General features: G+C 43.6%; 1 protein-coding gene across 2 annotated transcripts; it reads left to right on the forward strand.

Moving 5' to 3' along the window:
* Positions 1-2769: 2769 nt before the first annotated feature.
* Positions 2770-22471, forward strand: SAMD13 (sterile alpha motif domain containing 13). Of its 2 annotated transcripts, XR_008824625.1 has the most exons (5): positions 2770-2998; positions 4427-4511; positions 8296-8407; positions 13750-14171; positions 19874-22471. XR_008824625.1 is itself a non-coding variant. In XM_056355724.1 (4 exons), the coding sequence occupies exons 2-4, from the start codon at positions 4459-4461 to the stop codon at positions 13891-13893; spliced, it is 309 nt and encodes a 102-aa protein (XP_056211699.1). In that variant the 5' UTR covers positions 2770-2998; positions 4427-4458; the 3' UTR covers positions 13894-14924. The 2 variants fall into 2 exon arrangements, 1 of the variants encoding a protein (XP_056211699.1); XM_056355724.1 differs by lacking the exon at positions 19874-22471 and having other exon boundaries at positions 13750-14924.
* Positions 22472-22524: the final 53 nt, after the last annotated feature.

Genomic DNA, 22524 nt, shown 5'->3' on the forward strand with positions numbered 1-22524 from the left:
GGCTCTTCCCGCCGCCCGGGGCGGCCCAGGGGCTGCGGCCCGCCCTGCGCGGGGGCTGCCCTCGCTGAGCGCCAGCCCTTGTGCCGGGGGTAGCCCTGGCACGTTCAGTCGTTGTTGACAAATAAACACATGCTTTATACGCGGATATAGTCCACTGTGCTTTGTGTAAGACTAGTTTGCGCAGAGGAGCTTTCCTGGCACCCCTCAATGCGAAGCCGCCAAAGCTCTCCATCGTTTCCTTACTTAGCTTTCCCCACGAACACATGCAACCCTATTTTTACCCAGGACACTGGAGTGAGAAAGGTTTAAAGGGCTTCATTGTGCTCTGGGGGAGCCGAAATTCAGTCGCCACTGCACAGCTAAGGGTGCCGTGCTCTCCTCTGCCACATGTGCAGCACATTTTGTCTTTGTGTGCTGCTGTCACAAAACAAAGGCTTTCAGTAGAAAACCAGCATTTCCCAATATCCAGAAAACAGTTGGTGTCCAATGCCTACACTGACTTCTGCATGTGTCTCCCTTGTGTAACAGCAGAAGTTGAGAACAGGTCTGACCCCTCAACCTGGATCTGCCAGCCCTGTTCTCACTTTGTGCCCTACGTGGCCTGGAAACTTTTTTTTGCCAGAAGCAAGATGCAAATAGTCAAACAAAAGCCTAATTCACTTTCCAGCTTTGTCTCCCACCGGATGTAATCTTGTTTTAATTAAATTACCTTACCCAAATGAATGAAAATACAAACCACAGATCGTATTCCATACTGAGTTTTTCCACAGCCCATTTTCTTAAAATTCCTCTCTCTTCTGTTCAGGGTCCTTCTGAGAGAATGCACGCACTGCATGAGCCTCACTTCGAATACTCTGAGGATTAATTGAAGACATGATGGAAGGAAGGGAAGAGTGTGAGTAAAATAGCTGTTTTATATTTGTATCCTCAAATGTCAGTTCATTACCAAAGTTAGAAACCAGCTGATACAGAAAACTCATTACAGTCTCATTTAGAATGCTTATTTCTTGAGAGAAAAAAAAAGAATTGCCTTGCATGGCTTTCTCATTCAATGCAAGTATGCCACATTTTATAGTATGCTTTGGGATGTGAAGTAAGGGTTTTCTTTAGGGTGCAGTATGTTTAATACTCTATTTAACTTGCTTATCTGTATTTATTTAAATTTCAAAGCAGTAAGAACTCCCACTGCTCTCTGTTCTCGACGCTCCTATCAACACTTGAGTCCCATTGTTTGCATTGTTTCTGTGAGCTTCGGCCATTTATTTGGCAGCAGGTAAGTCAGGCAAAATGAAATGGTTGGGGAAGTCATGTCTACAGTCCTTTGCAGAGAGGTACGCTTTTCCTGTGATTTTCGTGCTTGTAACTGTGTCCAGTTAGCCGTTAGGTGACTCTGATCTCTGTTCACACACGCAGCCAGGATGTAGTAAGCTTTTTCTGGGAGTGAGACAGATGCATGTTGCCTGGGACAGCCCTGCGCCCGCTCTGCTGGCCAGCAGGCGCCGTCTGTCAGTGCCAGCTGGGACACTCGTGTCATGGAGCTGGGACTTGCTCTGTAGAAGCCAGGCTGAAGTCACCAGTTGGTTCTGTACAAATCTCCAGGTAGCTTGTAATGTCCCCCTTCACTCTCAGTGAACAGCAGGGGTGTAATTTGAGCGGTGTGACTCAGCAGGGAAGTCTGCAAGTAAAACATTCCACAAATTTGTACTAACCCAGACTACTAAGGATGCTCAAAAGGTCACAGCACCTGAGCTGTGGTTGGAGGGGTCAGCCCTGGTGCTGCAGGGTAAGCCTGCGAAGCCCGTGTGTGGGAAAGGCAGGGTATGTTGGTCAGTTGGTATCACTTGCTTACTTTCCCTAGCCCGTGACAGCACATCATCCACATGACACTTCTGTGCTGTTAGAAAGCATCCTGAATCAAGAGAAATTTGGAAGAAGAAATTTAAAAAATTGTGTAATAAAGAAAAAAAATCATAATTGCTGGAGAAAGTTAACAACAGTTATATTAATCTCTGCGGGTGAGGTTTTATTGCCTGTGGGCCAGTCTGTCATTTTGTAGGCACTCGGAGTTGTACTTTTTGCTGTACAGCAAATCCTGTAGGTGTCCGTGGGTCTCCTCCTGAAGTAAGGTGCAGTGCTTACAGGAGTAAGAGATGTAGCTGTCCCCGGGTGTGGCGGTCTCAGTCTTCTCCCTGGCCCCGCTGCCAGGGGTGGCCCAGTGGGGTGGCCCAGTGGGGTGGCCCAGTGGGGTGGCACGGCCATGCTGTCCTTGGTCACCCTGAGCCTGCCGATGCTCTGGTTCCAGAGGAAGCCAAGTGTCTGCTGTTCCCCGGCAAGCTGACAAGCTCATACTAGAAAGGAATTTTATGCCACTTTATCCGTTTTCCGAGATCTGGCTGATCCCGTTTCCCGCTTTGTGTAACGTCTCCTCGCCTCAGGTACTGCACCCTTCACAGCTACCTGCGGATTCTCCCCCTTTCCCCCGGCTCCTGCCGCCACTTCGTACACCCCCTTGGCAGGAGGAGAGGAACCGCGCACAGGGAGGTCCCGAGAGAAACTCGGGTCACGAAGGTGGCGCCGGGTGCCGCTGCCGGGCCGCGTGCCGCGGGCGCCCCCGCACGCCCCCGGCCCCGGCGCTGCTGCCGGAGGGCAGCCGCTCCCCGCCCCCCCCGCCAGCCCGGCGGAGCTCCCGGGGTCCCCTCCCGAGCCTCCGCGGTGCGGTGCGAGGGGGCTGCTGCGGGGCGGCCGGCGGGGGGACCCCCGCGGCGGGGGGGGGGGCGGCGCAGCGCTGCGCCTTTAAAACGGCCGCCATGACGCGGGCGGCGGTTGGCGCGGGCCGAGTGTGGCGGCCGCGTCACGCGGGCCGGGAGCCAGGCGGGGCTGCTGCCCGGTGTCAAACTGAGCCGCCTCAGAGCGCCCCGCTGCCGGCGGGGGGGCGGGAGCCGGGGGCTCCGCTGCTCCGGAGCAGCCTGTAGCAATGCTTTGGTTTAGTTGCTCGTAGGTAGGTTTTTCTGTCTTACTTCCCCCCCCCCCCCCCCCCCCCCCCCCCCCCTCTCCCCCAGCCCAAAAATGACAATGTGGTGCAGTGCTGCCTGGCGAACGGTTTCGGAGATGCTTGTAAAATGGTGAACGCGTGTCACACAGCCCCGGCGGCGCCGTCTCCTTGCCCCGCCGCGGGGGAAGGGGAGCCCCGGGACCCCCCCGGCGCCGGGGGGCTGCGGGGGCCGGGGCCCCGCCGAAGGTGCCCTGCCCCGAGCCCCGGGCGGCTGCCGGGTCCTGCGGCCGCGGCGGGACCGGCTGGTGCGGGTGGCGTTTTGCAGTCACCTCAGGTGAACCAAGAAGTGATTTGAAGGAATGTGTGCGAGTTATTTGGTCAGTGGTGCAGGAAGCAGCATCTTTTCGATTAGTTTGTTACTGTTTTCGTGGTGCTTTACGTGCTGCTAGCTGTGTAATAAAGGGTCTTTTTTTTTATTTCCCCCCCTAACAGCAGTATTAATTGCTATCCTATGTTTTTTGCAAAGTTTTAGCTGAAGAGTGTGATTTCCCTATTCTGTACTTCCCAGAGCTCTGTTACATTTCACTGGCATCCATTAATTCTACAGCAAGAACATCCTGAGTCCTTGGTCAGTTCTTTGGTGCTCTCGGAAATAGAAATGGCTTACTTGAGAGCAGAAAGAAAAGGCACGGGTCATTTCTGCGTGTTCCATGGAGCAGTGGAAAAAGCTGTCTGGTGGAAGTACTCCAGCACGCTGCGAGGAGGGAAACAAACTGGATTGTCTCCTGTGTCTTTTGTATGCTCCTTTCCTTTTCAGGGTTCAGTATGCCATACCTATAGAAGCAGCTGTGCTAGTACAGGAAGGATGGTCTTATGGATAAGATACTGATTTAGGCCTCAGGAGTTTGGCACTCAATTAGTAACTCTGCTTACCAGCTTTGTGTGAGATGGGTGTAAGTCATTTTGTGCTCATCTGTATCCCAGATTCCCCATTTGTAAAACAAGGCTACGGATTTCAAAACCTCACTAGGGATAAGATGATATGTGTGTTTGAGTCCTCTGTGTAGCAGGATGGCTAAAGGCATAATAAACTCTCTCGATACCTAGTTATATACTGCACGTCAGTCTCTATGTGTATGAATATATAGTTCGATCAAAATTCTCTTAGTTTCAAAAAGGATCAAAAGTAATATTACCTTCCTTGATTTTCAGGCATGAAATATTTCTTGCATTTGCAGCATAGGTCGAGTTTTCCTAGTTCATTAGCTATTACCCGTTTTGCCAGGCTTCTGAGGAAAGCGGTCTTTGACAGCACCTTACACTCTGGTGGAAACATGGTTGTATCCCTGTAGAATGCTTGTTTCTGTTATATTATGTTGCTCTTTTCATACTACCAATAATTAAACACAGCTTTTTTTCCCCCTTATTGATCAGTTGCTGAAGTAAAAGAAACCTCTATCCTCCCCATGCTAACTGTTGACATGGAAAACAAGGAAAATGGCTCTCTGGATGTCAAAAAGTAAGTGAATCCATAGTGTTTGGCTTATGTAAACAGCACATGGATTTTGATTGTAGTTTTCCTTTGACTTAATATGGTTGGCAATAAGGGTTATTCCTTTGCTCGTTTCAAACCTTTCCTGTACTCAATTACTTTTTATTGTATTTCAACTTCGAAAATTCTCAGGCACTGAATTGATCAAAAGTGATGTGTGGGAGGACTATATAGCAATGGAGAGATGTAGGAGCCTAGTAACTTAAGTTAGGGTTGTACCTTTCTCTATTGACTTCTCCTCTCAACCCAGAGACTAAAGCAGATGGTAGCACCGTAATCAATACCCTGCCTCTGCTCACGGGTCTGCTAGTGGCTTTTGCAGAACAGCGCCTAATAGAGAGAAGTGTCCTGTATGGAAGACTCCCGTCTGTCTCATTCAGAGACATACACCCTTCTCTACTGACTGCCTAGCCATCTAGAGCTAAGTAGTAGCAGCAGCATATGTTTTTGGTGTCAGTTCTCTTCTGAAACAGATATTTTAAGCTGTTTGCTGGAGAAGCCCTAAACTGCTGATGGGTTCAGACCTAGGGTGGGAATATGACGGAGGCAGGGTGTGCACTGCTCTACAATTTTCTTTAGTGTGGTAGACTGTAGGCTAAGGGATAGGAACTGTTTTGGAGGCATTTCTGTATCCTCAAAGGTCAGCAATTCTTAGATTAGGACTAGCAATTCTGAGTGAAGTTATGATCTGAGAAATGAAGTTCTGTGGGGAAAAATTCAGCCTTACTGCTTTAGAGTTGTAGAAGCCATGCTGAGATAGATATATAAATATATAGATATATTAAAAAAAAAAAACAAAAACCAACACAAAGAAAGATACTAGAGAGATTTCTTAGTCTTTCCTCTCAAACTGCAGCATTTCTGCAAAGCTGCACCTCATTCTTCTCCTTCAGATCCCTTTTCCATAAGTCTTCCAAGAAAACTTGAGAATGCTTAGGCTCCCAGGCACGAGAGTAATATAAATAATAATAATGGTCACTTCAGGTTGCTGATAAAACACCTGATTATGACAGCATCAAAAGATCTGATGACAGCCATTAAAATCAGCATGCTCCCTCTTCACTTGAGGCACTGGTTGTACCACACCAACATAAAACGCATTTTCCTGTTCAGTGACTATGAATAGATTATATCGTGTATGTCCCTCAGAAGCCACCTTCATTTGGCAGTCTTGCTTCTACAGTGAGCGCTGTGTGGTGGGAGGAGAAGGGAGGCAGTCAAAGCAAGGACAGTTCACATTTAATCGTTTCCCCCTGAGGCTTACGTGATAAAGGCTCAACTATGGATTGAGAAGGTGTTTTTTTGGAATTGATGGGGATTGTAATTAAACTGATCAGGAGCTCTGGTTTCTAAACGAATGTATACAGTATTGTATGTGTGCATATCTACAAAGGAAACATTTGGCACTTTCCTGAAGTGGTTATAAATAGCTTGGATAAAATCCGTTTGTTCACAGCTATATCCTTTCAGGCCTTGCTGCTTCTGCCACATGATGGCAATAAAGGCACAGGGACAGTGGTGAAAAGCAGACAAACCTAATCTTTATTCATTATCAGTGCATCTAGTATCTCTTTACAAACCATAAAATGCCAGTCCTCTTAATATTTTACAGCATCCAGGATGTCTGGCATAAACTGGTGTACAGCTTAGCCGTGGCTGTTATGTATTTCTTTTTCTTGCCTAAAGAATAGACCCATGTACAACAGCAGGGCAAGAAGGAGGCTGCTGAAGTCTGTAAGCCAAACGAGCATCTGTGTGGGTAGATGGGTTAAAACCCAGCCAGCTTCCAACAGTCTGCCACATGCCTTTGAGTCTTCTGCAGCTGTATCTGTGGAAATTGGCTCCACCTGAGGTCCAGCATGATGCTATTCCTTGAGGCCAGAACTTGCGATTATTTCCTGTGATTAGTTAATGACTAAGGTAGAGCCCCTGAAATCATTGCAGTTGAGCCTGGGATGGGGCTGGATGAGGCTGTAGTTCCCTAGCAGTAAAAGAAGAGCTATGTGAATTTAAATATAATTCTTCAAATGCTGCTTTTACAAATATGCGTAGGCTTTACTACTTAAGCCTCAGAATGCGCACAACACCAAAAATCTTAATTGAAAAGCATTCTTTGATCAAAAAAAAAAAAAGTGCTGCTCTGATAAGGCCAGATAGCCTCATTTTCAATTTTGCTGAGTGTTGCCTTTCTATGTAATCACAATCAGTGAAGCGGTTCATGAAGTCGTTACTTGATGAGCAAAAGTAAGAAACTCAGGCCCTTTGCTCGTTGCTCTGAGGTATGTGTATATTCCATGTGATAAGTGAAAGAAACTGCTTTTACAAGGTCAAGTGCAGCATACAGTGTGATATCAAGGTTACGGTGTGAGTGCCTAGGACCAGAGTTTTGTTGCCGTATTGACATGTGCATTCCCAGAGTTAGGGGAGAAGCAAAAATCATTGTGTTCAGGAGTCCTCCTTTCCCAGGGCTCAGCTCGCTGTAGAAACTGGGATGTTGTAGAAACAGTGGTGGGAGGTACTCTGTGTGATTCTGTTTGCTCCTGTTCATGGCTGGTTGGAAAAATGGTTGGCTCCCAATTCACTCAGTTATTTTGCTGAAAGACATGCCAGTCTAGGCAAGACAAGAGGTGGTGACAGTTGGAAAAGAAAAATTTGAAGGACAGAACAAAAATGCTGTCAGGAGAGCACAATCTGTGCTTCTTTTCCAGCTGGTGCTGTTGAAAATCAAAGTCCTGCCTCTAAGCTTCAGGACCTGAAATGGACAGGATTCTGACACCTGCCCCGATCTGTACATTTTTGCTATTTCTTCATTAGCATTATGGTTATGCATGCAGAACAGTGGAAAACATCTGGCATGAACTTTGGGACTTCTAGTTGGAGAAACATGTTAAAGAAGTTCTTTCTGTTGATATCTTGCCTTTCATCCTCCTACATTGCTATAGGAAAGGCAATCAAGCTCACTGTGTGTCTTTTTTACCAAGAATTTGAAGATATGCAAAAGTTATCTGAGATAGGGTGATGGCAGGTTGAGGATAAGAAATACAGAAGGATAGTAATATGAGTGATTGGTTGTTTTTGCTACCGTGGAAAGGTCAGTCACAGAAGGAATTAATTCTGATTGTGTTTAACAGATGTTTTCTTGGATTCATAGCTATTTTAGAATAGCTTTGTCCATAGATTTCTCCAAAGATGAGTCCAAAAACACTTTTGGGAAATTTTCTATATTGGACAATTAGTGCAATCATTGGTGCCTCTTTTTTTGTTTGTTTGTTTTGTTTTGTTTACAAGGTAAAGATGGTTTCCAGTAGTTTCTGCACATGTTACAATGAAGCACAATCTCATCTGGGAAAAGAATAATCCGCATGCTGCAAAGTACTTGGTAGCTGAAAACAAGATGCAGTCTTGAAAGGCAGGGATCTGGTACCTCAGTCATGGTAGTCTTTGCTCTCCGACTGCAAAGGCAGCACACCTGTAGGAAAAGTTCCTGACTGATTACCTCTGGCTGATGTGAAGATTCATGTACTTTTCTTATTTGGTAAAGGGAGAGGTACCTCAGTTGTCCCCAGCATCAGGTCTTTGAAATGGAAGGGAACAGGAGTGACTGTTCTGTATCAGGATCGGGGGAGTTGTGTCAAAGGTTACTTTTCCTGGAGGTACAAAGAAGGAGGGGATGTACACAGGGTGTGCACAAAGAATCGGCAGACGTTCTGCACACGTTTAGTGATTACTTGTCTGGATTTGCACTTTGCAGTTCAGTAGAGAATGGGAGACCGCCGGATCCTGCTGACTGGGCTGTTACCGATGTTGTGAATTATTTCAGAACAGCTGGATTTGAGGAGCAAGCCAATGCTTTTCAAGAACAGGTAAATCTGTTAGGAAACACCTTTTGGCTGCCACCAGTTTCTCACATTGCACATTTTTGCCATGGACCTGGTTATATACAGTTAAATGGAAGTGAAAATCCTACATTAATAGGGTGATTTGAGTCTGTTATTGGGTGAAAATCCATGGGACTATGGTCTTTGAGTAATAATACTGTTCTACAAGGTGTCGTTAATGGGTTGGAGTGTGTTTACAGCAGCCGTCTGAAAGGTGAGGAATCTAAACAAATTTTCTGTCTCAAGCTCAGTCCCTATACAACCCACTTGGTTTTGCTGTCTTGTTACTTAAAATGTGAATGGTAATTTCTTTCTTCCTTACTGTGTTGTGCAAATACACTTAAGGGTACTTATAAAGTCTGGGGCTCCTAAGAAGCAAGTTGCTTTTGCAGGCCTAAGGTGAAAAAGGGGCTGATGTGTTGCATTGAAATTGGCCACGCGCCATGCAGGTGAACAGGGAAAGGACAAGCTGGCAATAAAGGGGAAGAATCTTTTTAGGTGTAGGAGCAGCATGTTTGTAGGACTTGGTCTGAGAAAGAGGCTGGGTCTTCGTTTCTGGGCCTTGTAACTGCTGATGCTAATGGATGGCTTCTTTTGGTAGATTTGATCAGCAAAGAGCTTAATAGTCATATGGCCCCTTGTAACTCGCCTGTCAGCACACTGGTAAGGAGCGTTAGTGGGGCAGGATAGAGGAGCTGGCTTGCTTGGCTTACAGCCCACCTGTTCCGTAAAGAAGGAACTTAGATCTCCAGATTGTCAGTTCAGCACCTTCTCTGGTAAGTCTACAGGTTTGTGTGTGACTACCAGGAAATTAGTTAACAACAGTTATATTTAGTTATCAAAATAGATGGCTTGACCTTCCAAGGCACTGAAGCTACTGCAAGTTATTGGCAGCTTTGCAGGGAAATTGTGCATCTAATGTGAAATAACATTACTGTTGGTCAGGTTAATCCTGCTGACCTTCAGCACTTGGACAGTGAAATCCCATCTGATCCTAACTGATGAGTGTAACAGAGTATCTAAATTTAGCTCTTTTTTCTTGGGGGTAAAAAGGCTGGTGTTGGGTAATTCTCTGTCCAGGTGCAAAGAGAGGCTCTTCCTGCAGCTGCTACTAGTTTTTCAGAATTTCAAGATGGGTAAACAAGACCAAAAATATTAAGTGTATCCATTCCTTAATACCAGCATCCTTGTCTCCTCAACAGCCCTGGAAATGTGGGTTAAAAACCACACAGGCAAAGTAATTGCGGCCTCTGGGAGTTTTTCCCTTATACTGACAGATACCTCTGACTTTCATCAAATATCTTAACCTCTCTGCACCTCAGCTGGCTTGTCAATAATACTGCAGTAATTACTACTGATCTTGCGGCAGCAAGGTGAGGCTAACTCATGAGTTTTGGCAAAGCAATTTGCAACAGCCTGATGGAATGCAGTGTAGAAGTAGAGTGTAAAGGTTTTATTATTACTCTGCAGTGAGGGCAGGTGACTTCAGGAGGATAGCTGAAGCAAGCTGCTTTTTAGCAATGTGTTGCCAGGGCTCTGCTAGAATAGCCATGGGCAGAAATGTGGCTGTGATTCCGTTGCCAACTTCACTTTATGCCAAAGCCTTGGAGAGAGAGGCTGACAGCTGCTACCAGGATGTGCAGCCAGGAGATGTGGGATGGACACTCACAGCAGAAGTCATTGCCACTTCCTTCGCCCTCTGTTCCCTTAGCAGCCTGAAGAGCAGCAAGTGCCTGATTCTACGTGCCAGCTCTGCCAGCCCATTCCCCTGTACGCACCAGGAACAGCCTTGTCCCTAACCTCCTACAGTGGTGGTGTTCTGTTTCCTCTACACTGTTTCCTAGCCTTTAACTTCAGCTCTGTGTACTTATGGTCTTTGTTATCAGGATCTCACAGGCCTTCCAGGTATGGCAGTGCAGTCAGGTTCTCTTTGAACCCTTAGCCATCCTTTGTCTATAGAGTCACCAGGCATGCAGCTGAAGCTCTGGCTACCTCCATTTTTCTATGCCATTTGTACTGCAGCTTGCCTGGGCCTCAGAAACCTAAATTAATTTGATCTGCTATTGCCCTGAATATGTACTGGATGGGAAATGAGGCTGTAAATGGTAAAATATTCTGTTTCACCTACAACACTAGGAAATTGTTTTCCACTGAATTGCTTCAGTAGGGGTAGCATAATGGTTTCCTTACGAAACTTCGGTAGCCCAGAATATAATCATGAAATCTGTTATTACATTCAGCTTTTACACAACAGAAACTGAGTCCACACTTCCTTTTGATGAATCTGAATGCCTGTGGACTCACCCAAAGCAAGTGACTCAAAGAATGTTTAAGACCTGAATTTTTCTTACAGCATTTTAAGGACTGCAGAAGGTTTTCTTAAAACCGTACTGTAAGTGGCTGTAAGTGGTAGTAAAGAAGTAATGATTGTATGATGATTATACATTATTTCTTCTTGGAGTTCCACTGATGTCAGCAAGTCGGAAGAGCTCACTGATGAAAACAGATTCAACTGAAAGATGTTGACTAATAAAAAAAAAATAAAATTAAAATGTCAGCAAGCAAATCAGACAAGTGCAAAGTTGGAGGCACAGGATAACTAAAGAGAGAGACAGACCAGATGCAGGATGAGGGTGTGAACAACTTCAAAGAACTGCTGCTTGTCAGTACATGGCTGAGCTTTTGCCAGGAGCCCTGGGGAGCACAGTGGGCTGTGGCTCACTCAAAGACTGAAGCTGTATGCCGTGTCTTGAGACATGCTGGTGCTATGGCTGACCTTCATTGTCGCCCCTGTGGCGGCTTAACCGTTGGTATTGCGATAGCCAGATAAGCCCAAGTAAGCCAATGCTAGTCTGCTGGCATCACTGCAGTGCCTTACCAGAAGGGAGCCTGGGGTTTGGTGCTAGCTTGTCTACTGCTGCTTCCTGGCAAAGCCATGGCATGGAGGAGCATGTGAGCATGCTGGCTGCCATCCTTGTATGTTAGCTGTACTGTAAAACTGTACAGTTCTTAGTGACTTGGAGAAAGAGCAGGAGTGCTGGGTGGACTTGAAGCTTCACTGGTCCTCTGGTTCTTTGCTGAAGACAACATGGTATTGCTGCTGAGGTCATCCTGGCACAGTGGGGTAATTCCCCCATTAGCTCTGGTTGTGCAGAGGTGTGCCTCTGCAGATGACATTAAAAAGGCATACCAAAAGTTGGCATTGAAGTTGCATCCTGAAAAAAAGATCCAGAAAATAGAGAAGTAGCAGAGAAGAAATTCAGAGAAGTCACCAAAGCATACAAAAGCTTACCTGGTGCCAAAAACTAGAATGATTATGAAGCGGCTTTAAGTGGAAGAGGTAAAGCTCACAATACACACAAAGATATAAAACACTTGAATTCGGAATACATAGTCACTAATTTCTACCCAGATATATTTAAAGAATTGGGTTTGTATTCAGTGAAAGCCTTAGTAGTTACCCTGTGGAAGAAGGGAAAGGAATAGGTGCATTTTTCCTATTCTTGGAGTTTCTCCTGTTCCAGGTACTGGATTTACTTCACTTGGATCCTGCCAAGCTGGAGGCTGTTCTTCCTCCATAGCATCGTTGAACAGCAGCAGAAAAGCCAACTTCAGATGGGTCATAGCAATGAGCAAAATACTCTCTGGTGTCAGAATTCCCACAGAAAGAATTGTGACAAATGGAAAAGAGAGGATTGAAACTGGTTTTAACCATTAACATTCTCAACAGTAATTGGAAAGAGGCACCTGCTATAATTGGGTAAAAGTTATTGGAAACTTTTTTTCTTTTAGAAATGCTGTTACATTGCACTCTGAGGCATTAGCAGTCATATCTCTTGGGGAGACTTTAAAGAAATTCCACTTTCAGCTGATCTTTGACTATGTTGTGGTTTGTCCGTATATTTTGTATTTATAAACTGTCAAATCGTAAGAGACATCGGTCTGGACAAATTCATGCTAAATTTTAATACGTCTTCCTCTTTTTGTGTTGAGTTTTAATGGAGGATGGGATCTCTGACATTTCCAAGACAATGTTCAATATTCCCAAGGACGATGCTGCAGTGGGACAAACTGATGTGTGATGTTTAGAATGTTTATAAAAGTACAGAATTCTGGCAATATATTATCATGGAAAACAACATCTGCAAGCATTTGAACAGGTTGTTGGCTATTGATAACATTTAATAGTTAAATTCAACATTTAATAGTGAGGGGGGGTTATTATTAAAAATAAAAGGGAAAGCAACAGCAGAGTGAAGTCCAGCGCAGGACAATGCTATATACAATGCTATATACAACGCTATATATATGCCTATATACAATGCTATATAAGGCTATATACTGCTTTGGGCTGTGACTACCTTGGGAGGTCTGGCTGTGTTGCAAGACACCAGTCAGTGCACGGCTGTGTAGCTGTAGGTCCTGTTTCCTGCGTAGCGCAGTGTGATTGAACTGTGCAAGAATGTGTAAAGAAAAGGATGGTCCCATGTCTAAAACGCAAATAGGAGTTGAATAGGAGTTGAGATGTGGATTCTTCCTCTTCCATTTAGACTTTGAAAAAAATCATTTACAGGTAGTTTTCAAACATAGAGCAAGGTTTTGAGGTAGGAAAACCCCAAAGCCTACAGGATTTCTAATCTAAACAAGTCAGCCAAGGCTGGAGAGAAAAAAACCCAACAAAACATATCTGTGATTTTAAAGTGGGAATTTTAAGCAGGAACAAGTAGGGGTTGTCGAGACCTAAGCAGGGAAGCTGCTGCTCTTAGCTTCTTCTGTTGTAAGTGGAGGAAAAGAAGTTCCCTTAGAGTGTTGAGATCCCCAGTTAGGCCCTTCTGAAATTTCTAATTGCAGGAGTCTCGCCCCCACCCCCAGGATGTATGGGAAGGTTGGTCTTTTAGAGAAGGCATCTGAAGTTATTAGCAGATACTGACTAGTCCAAACTTGCATATCACTGTCAATGGTAATTCTTCTGAAATGCGCTTCATAAGCCTTCTTAAGAGTATCCTTCCCTTAATGGCTGATCATTAGGCAATCTGCACACGTACCTATTAATTTGAAACAGATTTACAAAGAGGGAATTCTGAAATTGGGTTCATTTGGGTTTTGTGCTTGACTAAATAGTATTTACATATTAGTCAGCACAGGTGAGCAGGTGAGCACTTGGAAAGCAGACAGCAGTGTTTAGCAGCTATAAACATAGTTTCAGGATAATCAAGGCTACTATTTTCTCATTGATCCCCTGTAGCAGTCTTCCATTTGTTGCATGACTGTTCTCATCTGTTAGATTTGTACATTTGTCTTTATCAACTCTTTAATTCTTCTTATAGGAAATTGATGGCAAATCATTACTGTTGATGACAAGAAATGATGTACTGACTGGACTTTCATTAAAACTGGGGCCTGCGCTGAAAATCTATGAATATCACGTAAAACCTCTACAGACACAACATCTAAAGAACAACTCTTTATAGCGAATTGCCTAATTGGGGTCGTGTTGTGCCTCAAACAATAAATAAGCAATTTGGTTTCATGTGATGGAACTTTGTAAAGAGAGAATATATCTATTAAGAATTTAAACCAAATTATGATATATATCCTATTGGATAGAGTTGGCAATATACTATATACTGAGTCTGAACTGAGAGAGGTGGTGTGTATTTTTTACATAGTACATAATGATTTTCTCTTTTAGGAAGTGTCAGTGAGCATGTTGAGATAGCTACGTCACTGTATCCAGATCAAAAGGGAGGTATGTCATTCTCATTTTTGAGCCCAACATGTTCTTGATTTCATGAACTAATATACCAAAAACCCCCAAAACAAAACACCCCAACCCAAGTAAAGTTTACATGCATCTTTGGGAGACAGAAACCAATTAAAGTAGGGTTTGGTTTACACTAAAGACATACTAAAATTATTACTACTTATAATTTTAGGATGGGACTGACACTTGCCAACTCACCCTTTTTTGCAGAGGGTCCTATTTTGACCTTATTAAGGTTTACTCGCGGTATGCTGCAATGTTTAAAGCTGTATATACAACTAACATAACCCCTTCGATAGCAGAAGGTGTTGCAGACAGGTGAAACTGGGTTGTGTATTTTTTGCTGTCCTTTAAATTTTCAGCTTGTTTTCACCTGTTTTTAATAGTAGTTCTATGTAAAGTATAGTTGGTTTTTAAAAGTTTGTGTTGCTTTGCAAAACAAAAAAGCTTCATTTTATTCCTTTTTTAATTTATGATAACTTGTTTTCTAACATGCAGAAATTTGTAAAAAGTAAAATTCTGCACATTTTTAATATTGTCTGTCATTGGTGTTGTAATGGTTGATTTTTTTTTATGCTTTACTTAACGATTTGAATACTTGTTTTAAAAACTGAAAGAAGCTGTCTTGTCACCATACATCTCTGTTAAAAGAGAGTCTTGTTCAATCTGTTTGTACCAGTTCCCTATTTGATAGGTTGCTTGCTATATCCCAATAAAATATTGCTTATGTTTGGATTCTGTTTACTTTATAGATCTTTTACTTTCTCTGTTTCTTTGTTGTGGTATATTGGAACTCCTGGTTTTCTCCATTTTCCCATTAAAAAGGTACTAAACCCTACTTAATATTCTATGTTCTTGTGATTACTTTTAAGACCACCTACCAAGATATTTAAAGATTTCATTATTTTTGCTTTTTCTTATCTAGTGTTATATACCACTGAAGGAGAAGCCCTGGTCAGAGTTCATCAGTAACATCTGTGCTTCTGTTAGTCCCTTCTAGAGCTGTCAGTGGTGTGGAGGTGCTGTGCTGGCCCTGGGGGAGCAGGGTAACATACCCCAGAATGCCTGGGCGATAGCGCACGGATGGTGCCAAGCACTCTCTGGGCTCACCATCTTTTCTGGCCCAGAGAACTTCGTTATGACCCCTGAAGTTGGGATGTGGGTTTGCAACAATGAGGTTGGGCAAAGGAACCAGGAAATAAGCAGGACAGTGTGGTGAACGTGGAAATGGTGGCGGGGTGCAGCTGAGGAGGGAGAAGGTAACAGAGGGTGATGCTTTCTGCCAAGTGGAGATAGGATTCAGGGAGAGGAAGAAGAAGCTCCTGTAATCTCCTGCCTAGGTGGTGGCCCTGCCTTGGCTTCTGACTTGCCCAAGTGTGAGGTGGCTGTCGATACTACAGTGCTAGAAGAGTTGCTTATGGTTTCTGGTGTTGAGATTGAGAAGGGGTAAAGCCTTACTAATAGCTATGCTGTAGGGAAAGCTCATGGTATGTGGTATAATAGATAAACTATGCAGCAGCATGCTTTCTTGTATACTTTCTAACCTTTACATTGTGTAACATATTTATTAGGAATTTGAGACACATGATAGGAGGTGGAGATGTATTCACCATTTCTCTTTCTGTCCCTTTGTACTGAGCTCACTTCAGGTATCAGTCTGTTAGCGGGTTTGTAAGTCACAATCTGATTTCTGCTTATAATTTTATTTATAGTGTGGTAGAGTTCAGAGATACTTACTGGGACTAGGGATCTTCTGGACAACTAGACTCAGGTAGAAAGCATCATCCTTGGGAATTTTTCAGGTACAGTCTGTATCAGGCTAATTACAGGCTACAATTGAAAAATTATACATGAAACTCCTAAATATTTTAATATGGGATTAGGTATGTTTATGAAAAGGATTATATGAAGCAGCTGCGTGTAGCTGTCTGGAGATGCCTACCAGCCCTGTATTTGTAGAACTGTTGTTGGAGGAGAATACATAGTGCTATGTTACTGAAAGATGAATTGAATATTCTCTTTTTCTCGATTTGCGTGTTTGGTGGGGGATTGACACATTTTGTAGATCTAAGGGTGACACAGAATTAAAAGTAAAATACATTTATTCCATGAGGAAGTAAAACGCTCTGCCGTGCAGCTGTGAGAGTGCATTTGGTGATTACTGAGCACTGTTCTTTCTTTTAATATGTTTTAATGAGCAAATGAATTGCATTCAGAAACATCCAGATTGTATTCCCCTTTTGATCTGCACCACTAACTGGTTCATACAAGTAGAGGCCTAACAGAAAGCTTGCTGCAAGTGTGGAAAGGAATTCGGAGGATGTGGCTCAGAAATGTAATGATTTTTTTACTGTCCCTGATCTTTACTGTAGTTTCCTGCTGTTCTCTGAGCTTTCTAATGCTACTGTTGTCTTTGTGCAGGTGACTGTTCTGGTTTTGTCTGTTACATTTTCCTTGCTGTTTCTGGGAGAACAAAAAGTCTGTTTTAAAAGACTGGAGGGTTTGAAAGAGGAAGTCAAAGCCAGATTATTTTTAGCTACCATTCCTCTTGCAGAAAACGCAGCTGCTGTTGAGATGAGGAAGTGACTGATGGGCATTACTGGATGCCATGTCAATATAGCAGTTTTGTGAGTCGCAGAGCTATGCAGGAATCCGCTTTATAATATGCCCTTAATGTGCCTGCAGCTAGGAGAGTCCCTCTTTTTTCAAAAGCCCTCCCTGTGCTTTGGGTGGTGGTTAAGCTGCCAGTGTCCCACTGCTCAGCTGATACTGGGTGCGAGAGCGATGATGGTTTCAGTGCTGCAAGTCCCTTTGCTTTCACACTGAACCAGCAATTTTGGGAGTGGCCTCCTCCTCCTAGAGGCAGCTTTAAGATGCAAAGCAGCAGCCAGCTCCCCTGCCCTGCTGCCGATCTGCACAAGAACAGAGGGGCACACTGCAGCCACGGTCTGCCTTTTCCATGTCCTTCCTCTTACCCTTTTCGTAGTACCACTAGTGCACATCTCTCAGAGTCTTATATACAACTTTTAAATTGATTTGAAGGCATTACAGTATGGCCTTCTTGGTGCGATGGTAGTGAAATATATATAGGTGGTGTTCATCGGCTCTGATCTTTGCCGTTTGGTCTCCCCTCAAGCCATAGATACATACGCAATGCATAGCGTGCTTACTTTGCATGCAAATATGATGACAAGTACCACACATAAAGCACATATAAGGCAACTGTCAGCAAAGTGTGGAGGCTGTGGCTGTGCCTGTCCACCAAGGTCACTTCCTCAGCCCAGAGAAAATTGTTTTGTGTGCTTGCTGATCCCCTTTAAAACTGTTTGCTCTAATGTGCTACACTTTTATCAATTCGTAGAAAATTCTTTGCTCTTACAATTATAGGACAAGACTCGGCAGCTGTAGCAAAGGGAGTAGCTACCCACGCATCGCTCCTCGTTAGAAACGGCCCTGGCAGAATGTCACATTAGGCCCTTGTTGCCAGTGATTACTTGCTAAATAGCCTTTTTTCAACATGTTCAAATTCTACCAAGTCCTTTACCTTATTCTCATTTATAAAAATCAGCATTTAATTGGTCTGTTATCTTCAACACTCCTCTTTCCGCTGTCATACTTAAGTTACAATCACAGTTACCTGAAGAGCAGAGGGTCTTACTTTCTGTGAGTCTGGGGGAATCTACAAATTTCTTTTTTTTTTTGTTGTTTTTTTTTTAATGGCAATATTGTCTAAAATTTGAAGGCTGAGTCTGAGCAGGACCAGAAAAACATTATCTCACTTTGTCTCCATTCTGGTTCTTTCCTTCCAAGTCAAAACAGCAGTTCCTTCCCTTCCAGGAATGGGTTTTGTCCCAAAAGTCACATGGGAAATTGACTAAATATGCATGTGAGCAGTGTAACCGTCACTGGCTCAGTAAGCAGCAGGATGAGTAGAGCAGTACAGAGAAAGGGTCTGCTGTGCTCTCTCACCTTCACCTTGGGGACAATTTACACAGGCAGCGGATTGCCTTCTGCTTTGGGAGAACGAGAGGACTTTGTGCCTGGGGATGTTAGCCAGGAGAGGCCATCCATGTCCTGTTCCATCGCACCGAAGGCCTCTGTGCACTGTCACCTCTGCATTGCTCAGTTTTGACAGCAGCTTCCCCCAGGGCGGTGCAGAGGGCAGTGGCTGTCATTAGCCCACTGGCAACCTGCAAGGGCAGTCTTCATTGCAATAACGGGCAGACCGATTTAATAAGTAGCTTGCATTCCTGTTGGGAAAGGCTGTGTTCTTTTTCATATGATAATGTAACAAAGTCATTAGTTTGTTGGGGTTTTTTTACTTAGTCTCTATAATTAGGGAATTGTTTGATTGAGTGATGTTCCATTGGATCCCAGATGTGTATTCAACTTACTCCCAGAATAACATTAGCTGCTAGATGCTGTAAATTTGAGGAATGCAGCTGTAACCTCAAACACACGAAGAGCCCAAGGGGAGCACCATTAGGACTATAAGTGGCCCTTGGTCTCCATATGAGGGTTTTATTGCTACCAAAGGCCACTGGTGAGTACTGGAGGCCACTGTTTATATGCTGCACTCGTGAGCATCTTTGTCAAAGGCACAGTCAGCAGTTGTAACTGCTGTATTATCAGCTGATCTGCTGATAAGGCAACAACAAATGTCTCTGCATTGGCAGGCTTGCACTCATCTCAAGATGTTCTCTTCCCTTTTTCAGATGATTGCTATGATCCAGCTGCCCCTCAACCCTCTGCGGCACTAGCTATGTGGAGGATGCCCCTGACTTTGTAGCAGCTAAATCATACCAAAAAAGAGAGGGAAGGCTCATCACTTGCACCTATCTCTGTTTCAAGAGTAACTTGTTTTGTTTTGTACTGGTGGATTGCAGCAGGAGGAAGGAAGTAGAGAGTAGGAAACTTGTAGCTGAGTTAGTTCCTCAGCTGGTGGCCAAACCATAGGGAGAAGTGTGGAAGGCGGGTGTGTGCCTGAATGTAGCAATCCTGTTTCACAAGGATACTCCTATTATACTCCCTTTTCCCATCTCTACAAATATCCCCTGCTAGTTTGCCTGGGCTTCTCTACCTGGAAATATGTGTAATCTAGAATTTGGAAACATTGCAGGATTACGAGGCCATTAAAACTTGAGCTTTTGTCTTTTCCAGTCCGGTGTAGATGTTAACATGGTAATTCGTGCCTAATGGCACTCCTGAGAGGCAGCAGAAGACCCCCTCAGTACTCGGGCACTCTGCTTTCTGCTGTTTTGTTTCCCTCTGCGCCAACAGTTTCTCTACCTCCTTATTTTACTAGTTTTGAGTTCCTCCAGTATTGTTTGTTTGGGGTTTTGTTTTGGGGGGGGGGGTTTCAGCTCTTCAATATCCAGATAGGAGAAATACTGGTCCTCACTTTTTTCTTTTTGTATCTTCCGTTCTCTCCCTTCTTTGGTTTGTCTGATTCTTTTACTATCACTGTATTGCTCCCGCACCCCCCATATTTTTGGCTTATCTTCTAGTCTTTCTTGCCTCTGTTATGTTATGTTCCTGTTCCAGGCTGGCTCCCCTGTGCACCTCCATCCATCAAGGCCTGGGTTAAAAGTGCCTGTGCCCACAGGCAAGCATTTACTTGCAGCAATACCTGACTTGCTACAGTCAGTTAACGGGACTGAATGATTACCTTTGCTTCTGCCCCCCAGGTCCGTGAAGTACTCCTCCAGCTCTCTCTGGCAGGCAGCAGTAGGGTATGTGCCCCTTTCCTGGTTCTTTCCACCGCTTGTTTTTTTTATGAGCCTGGCAGAGGTGAACTGCTGTCCTGGTGTGTAATTTGGGATGGATCTTCAAGGGAACATGACAAGCTTCAACTCAATGCGGCTGAGAGTTTGCAAGTCAGTAATAAAACTCCGTAACAACTAACCCTAGCTCATGTTGTTTCTTATTTGATTGCCATAGATCAGTCATACTTCAACTGATCTAGTAAGTGTTATTTATACATGTGTTTTTAAATACATATATGTATACGTATGGGACCAGGTGTGTGTGCATGCAGTCAGGTATGTGTGTGGGTTTTTTCTTTCTTAGACTGGTATGAATGGTAAAGTTCAATTTCAGAATAAGAAAATTGTTTATATCCTAATTATAGCTGAGATGTGAGTTGACATTTCTGGTCCTCTAAGTGGAGACATTCAGTAGTTTTCCTTTCTAGATACAGCCTGTGCACTTTCCAGTAAGAAGATGGCTGGCTGTTGTATGTACACAAATAGCAGGATTCTAACTTCACAAGTGTTTATATTGCGATTTCTAGCCAGAAAGGGGTTTATTTGAACACTTTGTCAGCTCAGTTCAACTTAGAATCAGGGTTCTGTATTCCTGATAAAGCAAGATTAAAAAAAAAAAGAAAAAGAAAAAAAGACAACTTTAAAGAAGAAAAAAAAAAGTAGCTGTAATAGTTAATGAAAACTGACAGGTTTAAATGTGTGTTGGAAAGCAAGTAGCCTGAATATCTGTAGGATAATACAGCCAGTGAAGACAGATCACTTGTACTGACCCTGACGGTGACATTTCTTCTCTGTTTTAGATATTGGCTAATGAGTTTAGCTGGTACATTTTATCTTTGTGACATTATCTGCATGTGGAGCATGATCATCAGCTGAGGAGGACTGTGGCTGGACTGCTATCAGAATCGAATAGGAACAGGATGTGAAAGAATCAGATGCTAAAATGATAGTAATATGTGTGTACGCTTGAAATAGTGTTTTTGGTAGGAGGCTGCAGGCCCTATAAACTACTGGGATATAGCCCAGGACCAGCAACTTCATGTTATCAGCAAGAAGATGTATTTTAAATGGCAATTTATGATCTGCTAACTGCTGCTCAGTTTCATCAAGTGTGATTTCATTGGCAAAGCATCACAGCTGCCTCTGAGTAAAATGCGGTAAGCAACCTGAATAGCTCCTCTGGACAGGAACTGGAAAAAAAAAAATCTCTCTCAATTAAAATAATGCAAGTCCATTGTGGAGACTGAATCCAATGAAGCCGATGGGAATTTGGTCAGGTTTCAGGCCTGAGTAAGTCTGGCTAAGTCCCATTTTCAAGAACGATTTATGCCATTGTTACCTGAATCTAACTGCCATATGGAAAATTTGGGCTTCTTCCGATTGCCTAAGTTCTTTCTTCAGAAGCAATCTGCCCACGTAAGTGACTCAGGTTTGCAGTGCTGAATGGAGCTGTGCCAAGATGCCTTTATAGAAACCACATTGCATGAGTATACATGTGTGCTTGTTGCCACAGGAAAGTCTATATAAACAGCTGCTTGCTGCTCTGTGTCCTCATTCTGCCATGAAGGTTAGTCCACTACTACCTTACAAGCCCACAAACGAAGCACAAATAGTAACGAAGGAAACCACCTGCCTAATGCAATAAATTTCTCATAAGGTAGAAAGGAGGTGGGTTGTGAAAATCTGCCTTGTTTAGAAACAGGTAAATGCTGAAATGTTCAGCAAGAGCCTTTTTCTTCCTTTTTTTTTTTTTTTTTTTTTTTCCTTTCCATCTGTTGGTAGCGAGCCATCATTTGGAACAAGACTTGTCACTTTTTGAGGTAAAATTAGCTGAACTAAAACATATTTCTTTTACAGTGTTTGCATTTATACGTAAAGTAGTAAACAGTTTCATTTCTTGTTTGGTAAATAGTCAAATACTAGCTTGTTTTTTGATGTTGCTCTTTATTTGCCCTTAAAAGATACATTAATAAATTACAAGCACCTAAAAATAGTAGAAATAGCAAGACATAAGCCCACAAGTACAATATGACACAATCTAACAAGGTAGGAAAGAATGTCCCCAGCAAAAGCTAGAAGTGTTGTAAATAAAACTTTCAGAATTGACTAATGGCCAGAGAACAGCGTATCTGGGACAGCTTCGCTCTGTGGTGTCATTTGTCCTGTTGTTTTTCAGGAGATATCTCAGGCTTGTGAACAGCGTCTTCCCTTCGCATCTGTTATATCCTGCTCAGCAAGGCAAGTTCCTATTTTTCAAAGCACCTCAAAATGTCACATGGTACAGGTCATGCTCCTCATTTTCGGTGCCTAGGAATTTCATGATTGTACCCAGAGGAATGCTGCAGATCTCAGAAGGCACAAAGGCAACTGAATTGCAGGTTTTGGAAGTAACTTTGGCCACGTCCCATTGGATTTGTGTTCTGTCATATGGTGTCTGTGAAAATGATGCTCACAGAAAATGAGAGCAGCGGTTAGAAGCTGTCAGAAGTTGAGCAGAGCAGGATTTCTGTTACAAATGTGGTAGCCACAGTTTGCAAGACAAGAATTGTTGGCTACGTAGTTTTATCTCCATG

The sequence above is a fragment of the Falco biarmicus genome, chromosome 11 (assembly GCF_023638135.1).
Source record: "Falco biarmicus isolate bFalBia1 chromosome 11, bFalBia1.pri, whole genome shotgun sequence".
Classification (NCBI taxonomy): Eukaryota; Metazoa; Chordata; class Aves; order Falconiformes; family Falconidae; genus Falco; species Falco biarmicus.

Excerpts from the sequence above, each read along its gene's own strand:
- SAMD13 (XM_056355724.1), top strand. The coding sequence starts at position 4,459 with ATGCTAACTGTTGACATGGAAAACAAGGAAAATGGCTCTCTGGATGTC. Across the intron at positions 4,512-8,295 it reads GGCTCTCTGGATGTCAAAAA|TTCAGTAGAGAATGGGAGAC; the intron begins GTAAGTGAATCC and ends TGCACTTTGCAG. Across the intron at positions 8,408-13,749 it reads CCAATGCTTTTCAAGAACAG|GAAATTGATGGCAAATCATT; the intron begins GTAAATCTGTTA and ends TTCTTCTTATAG.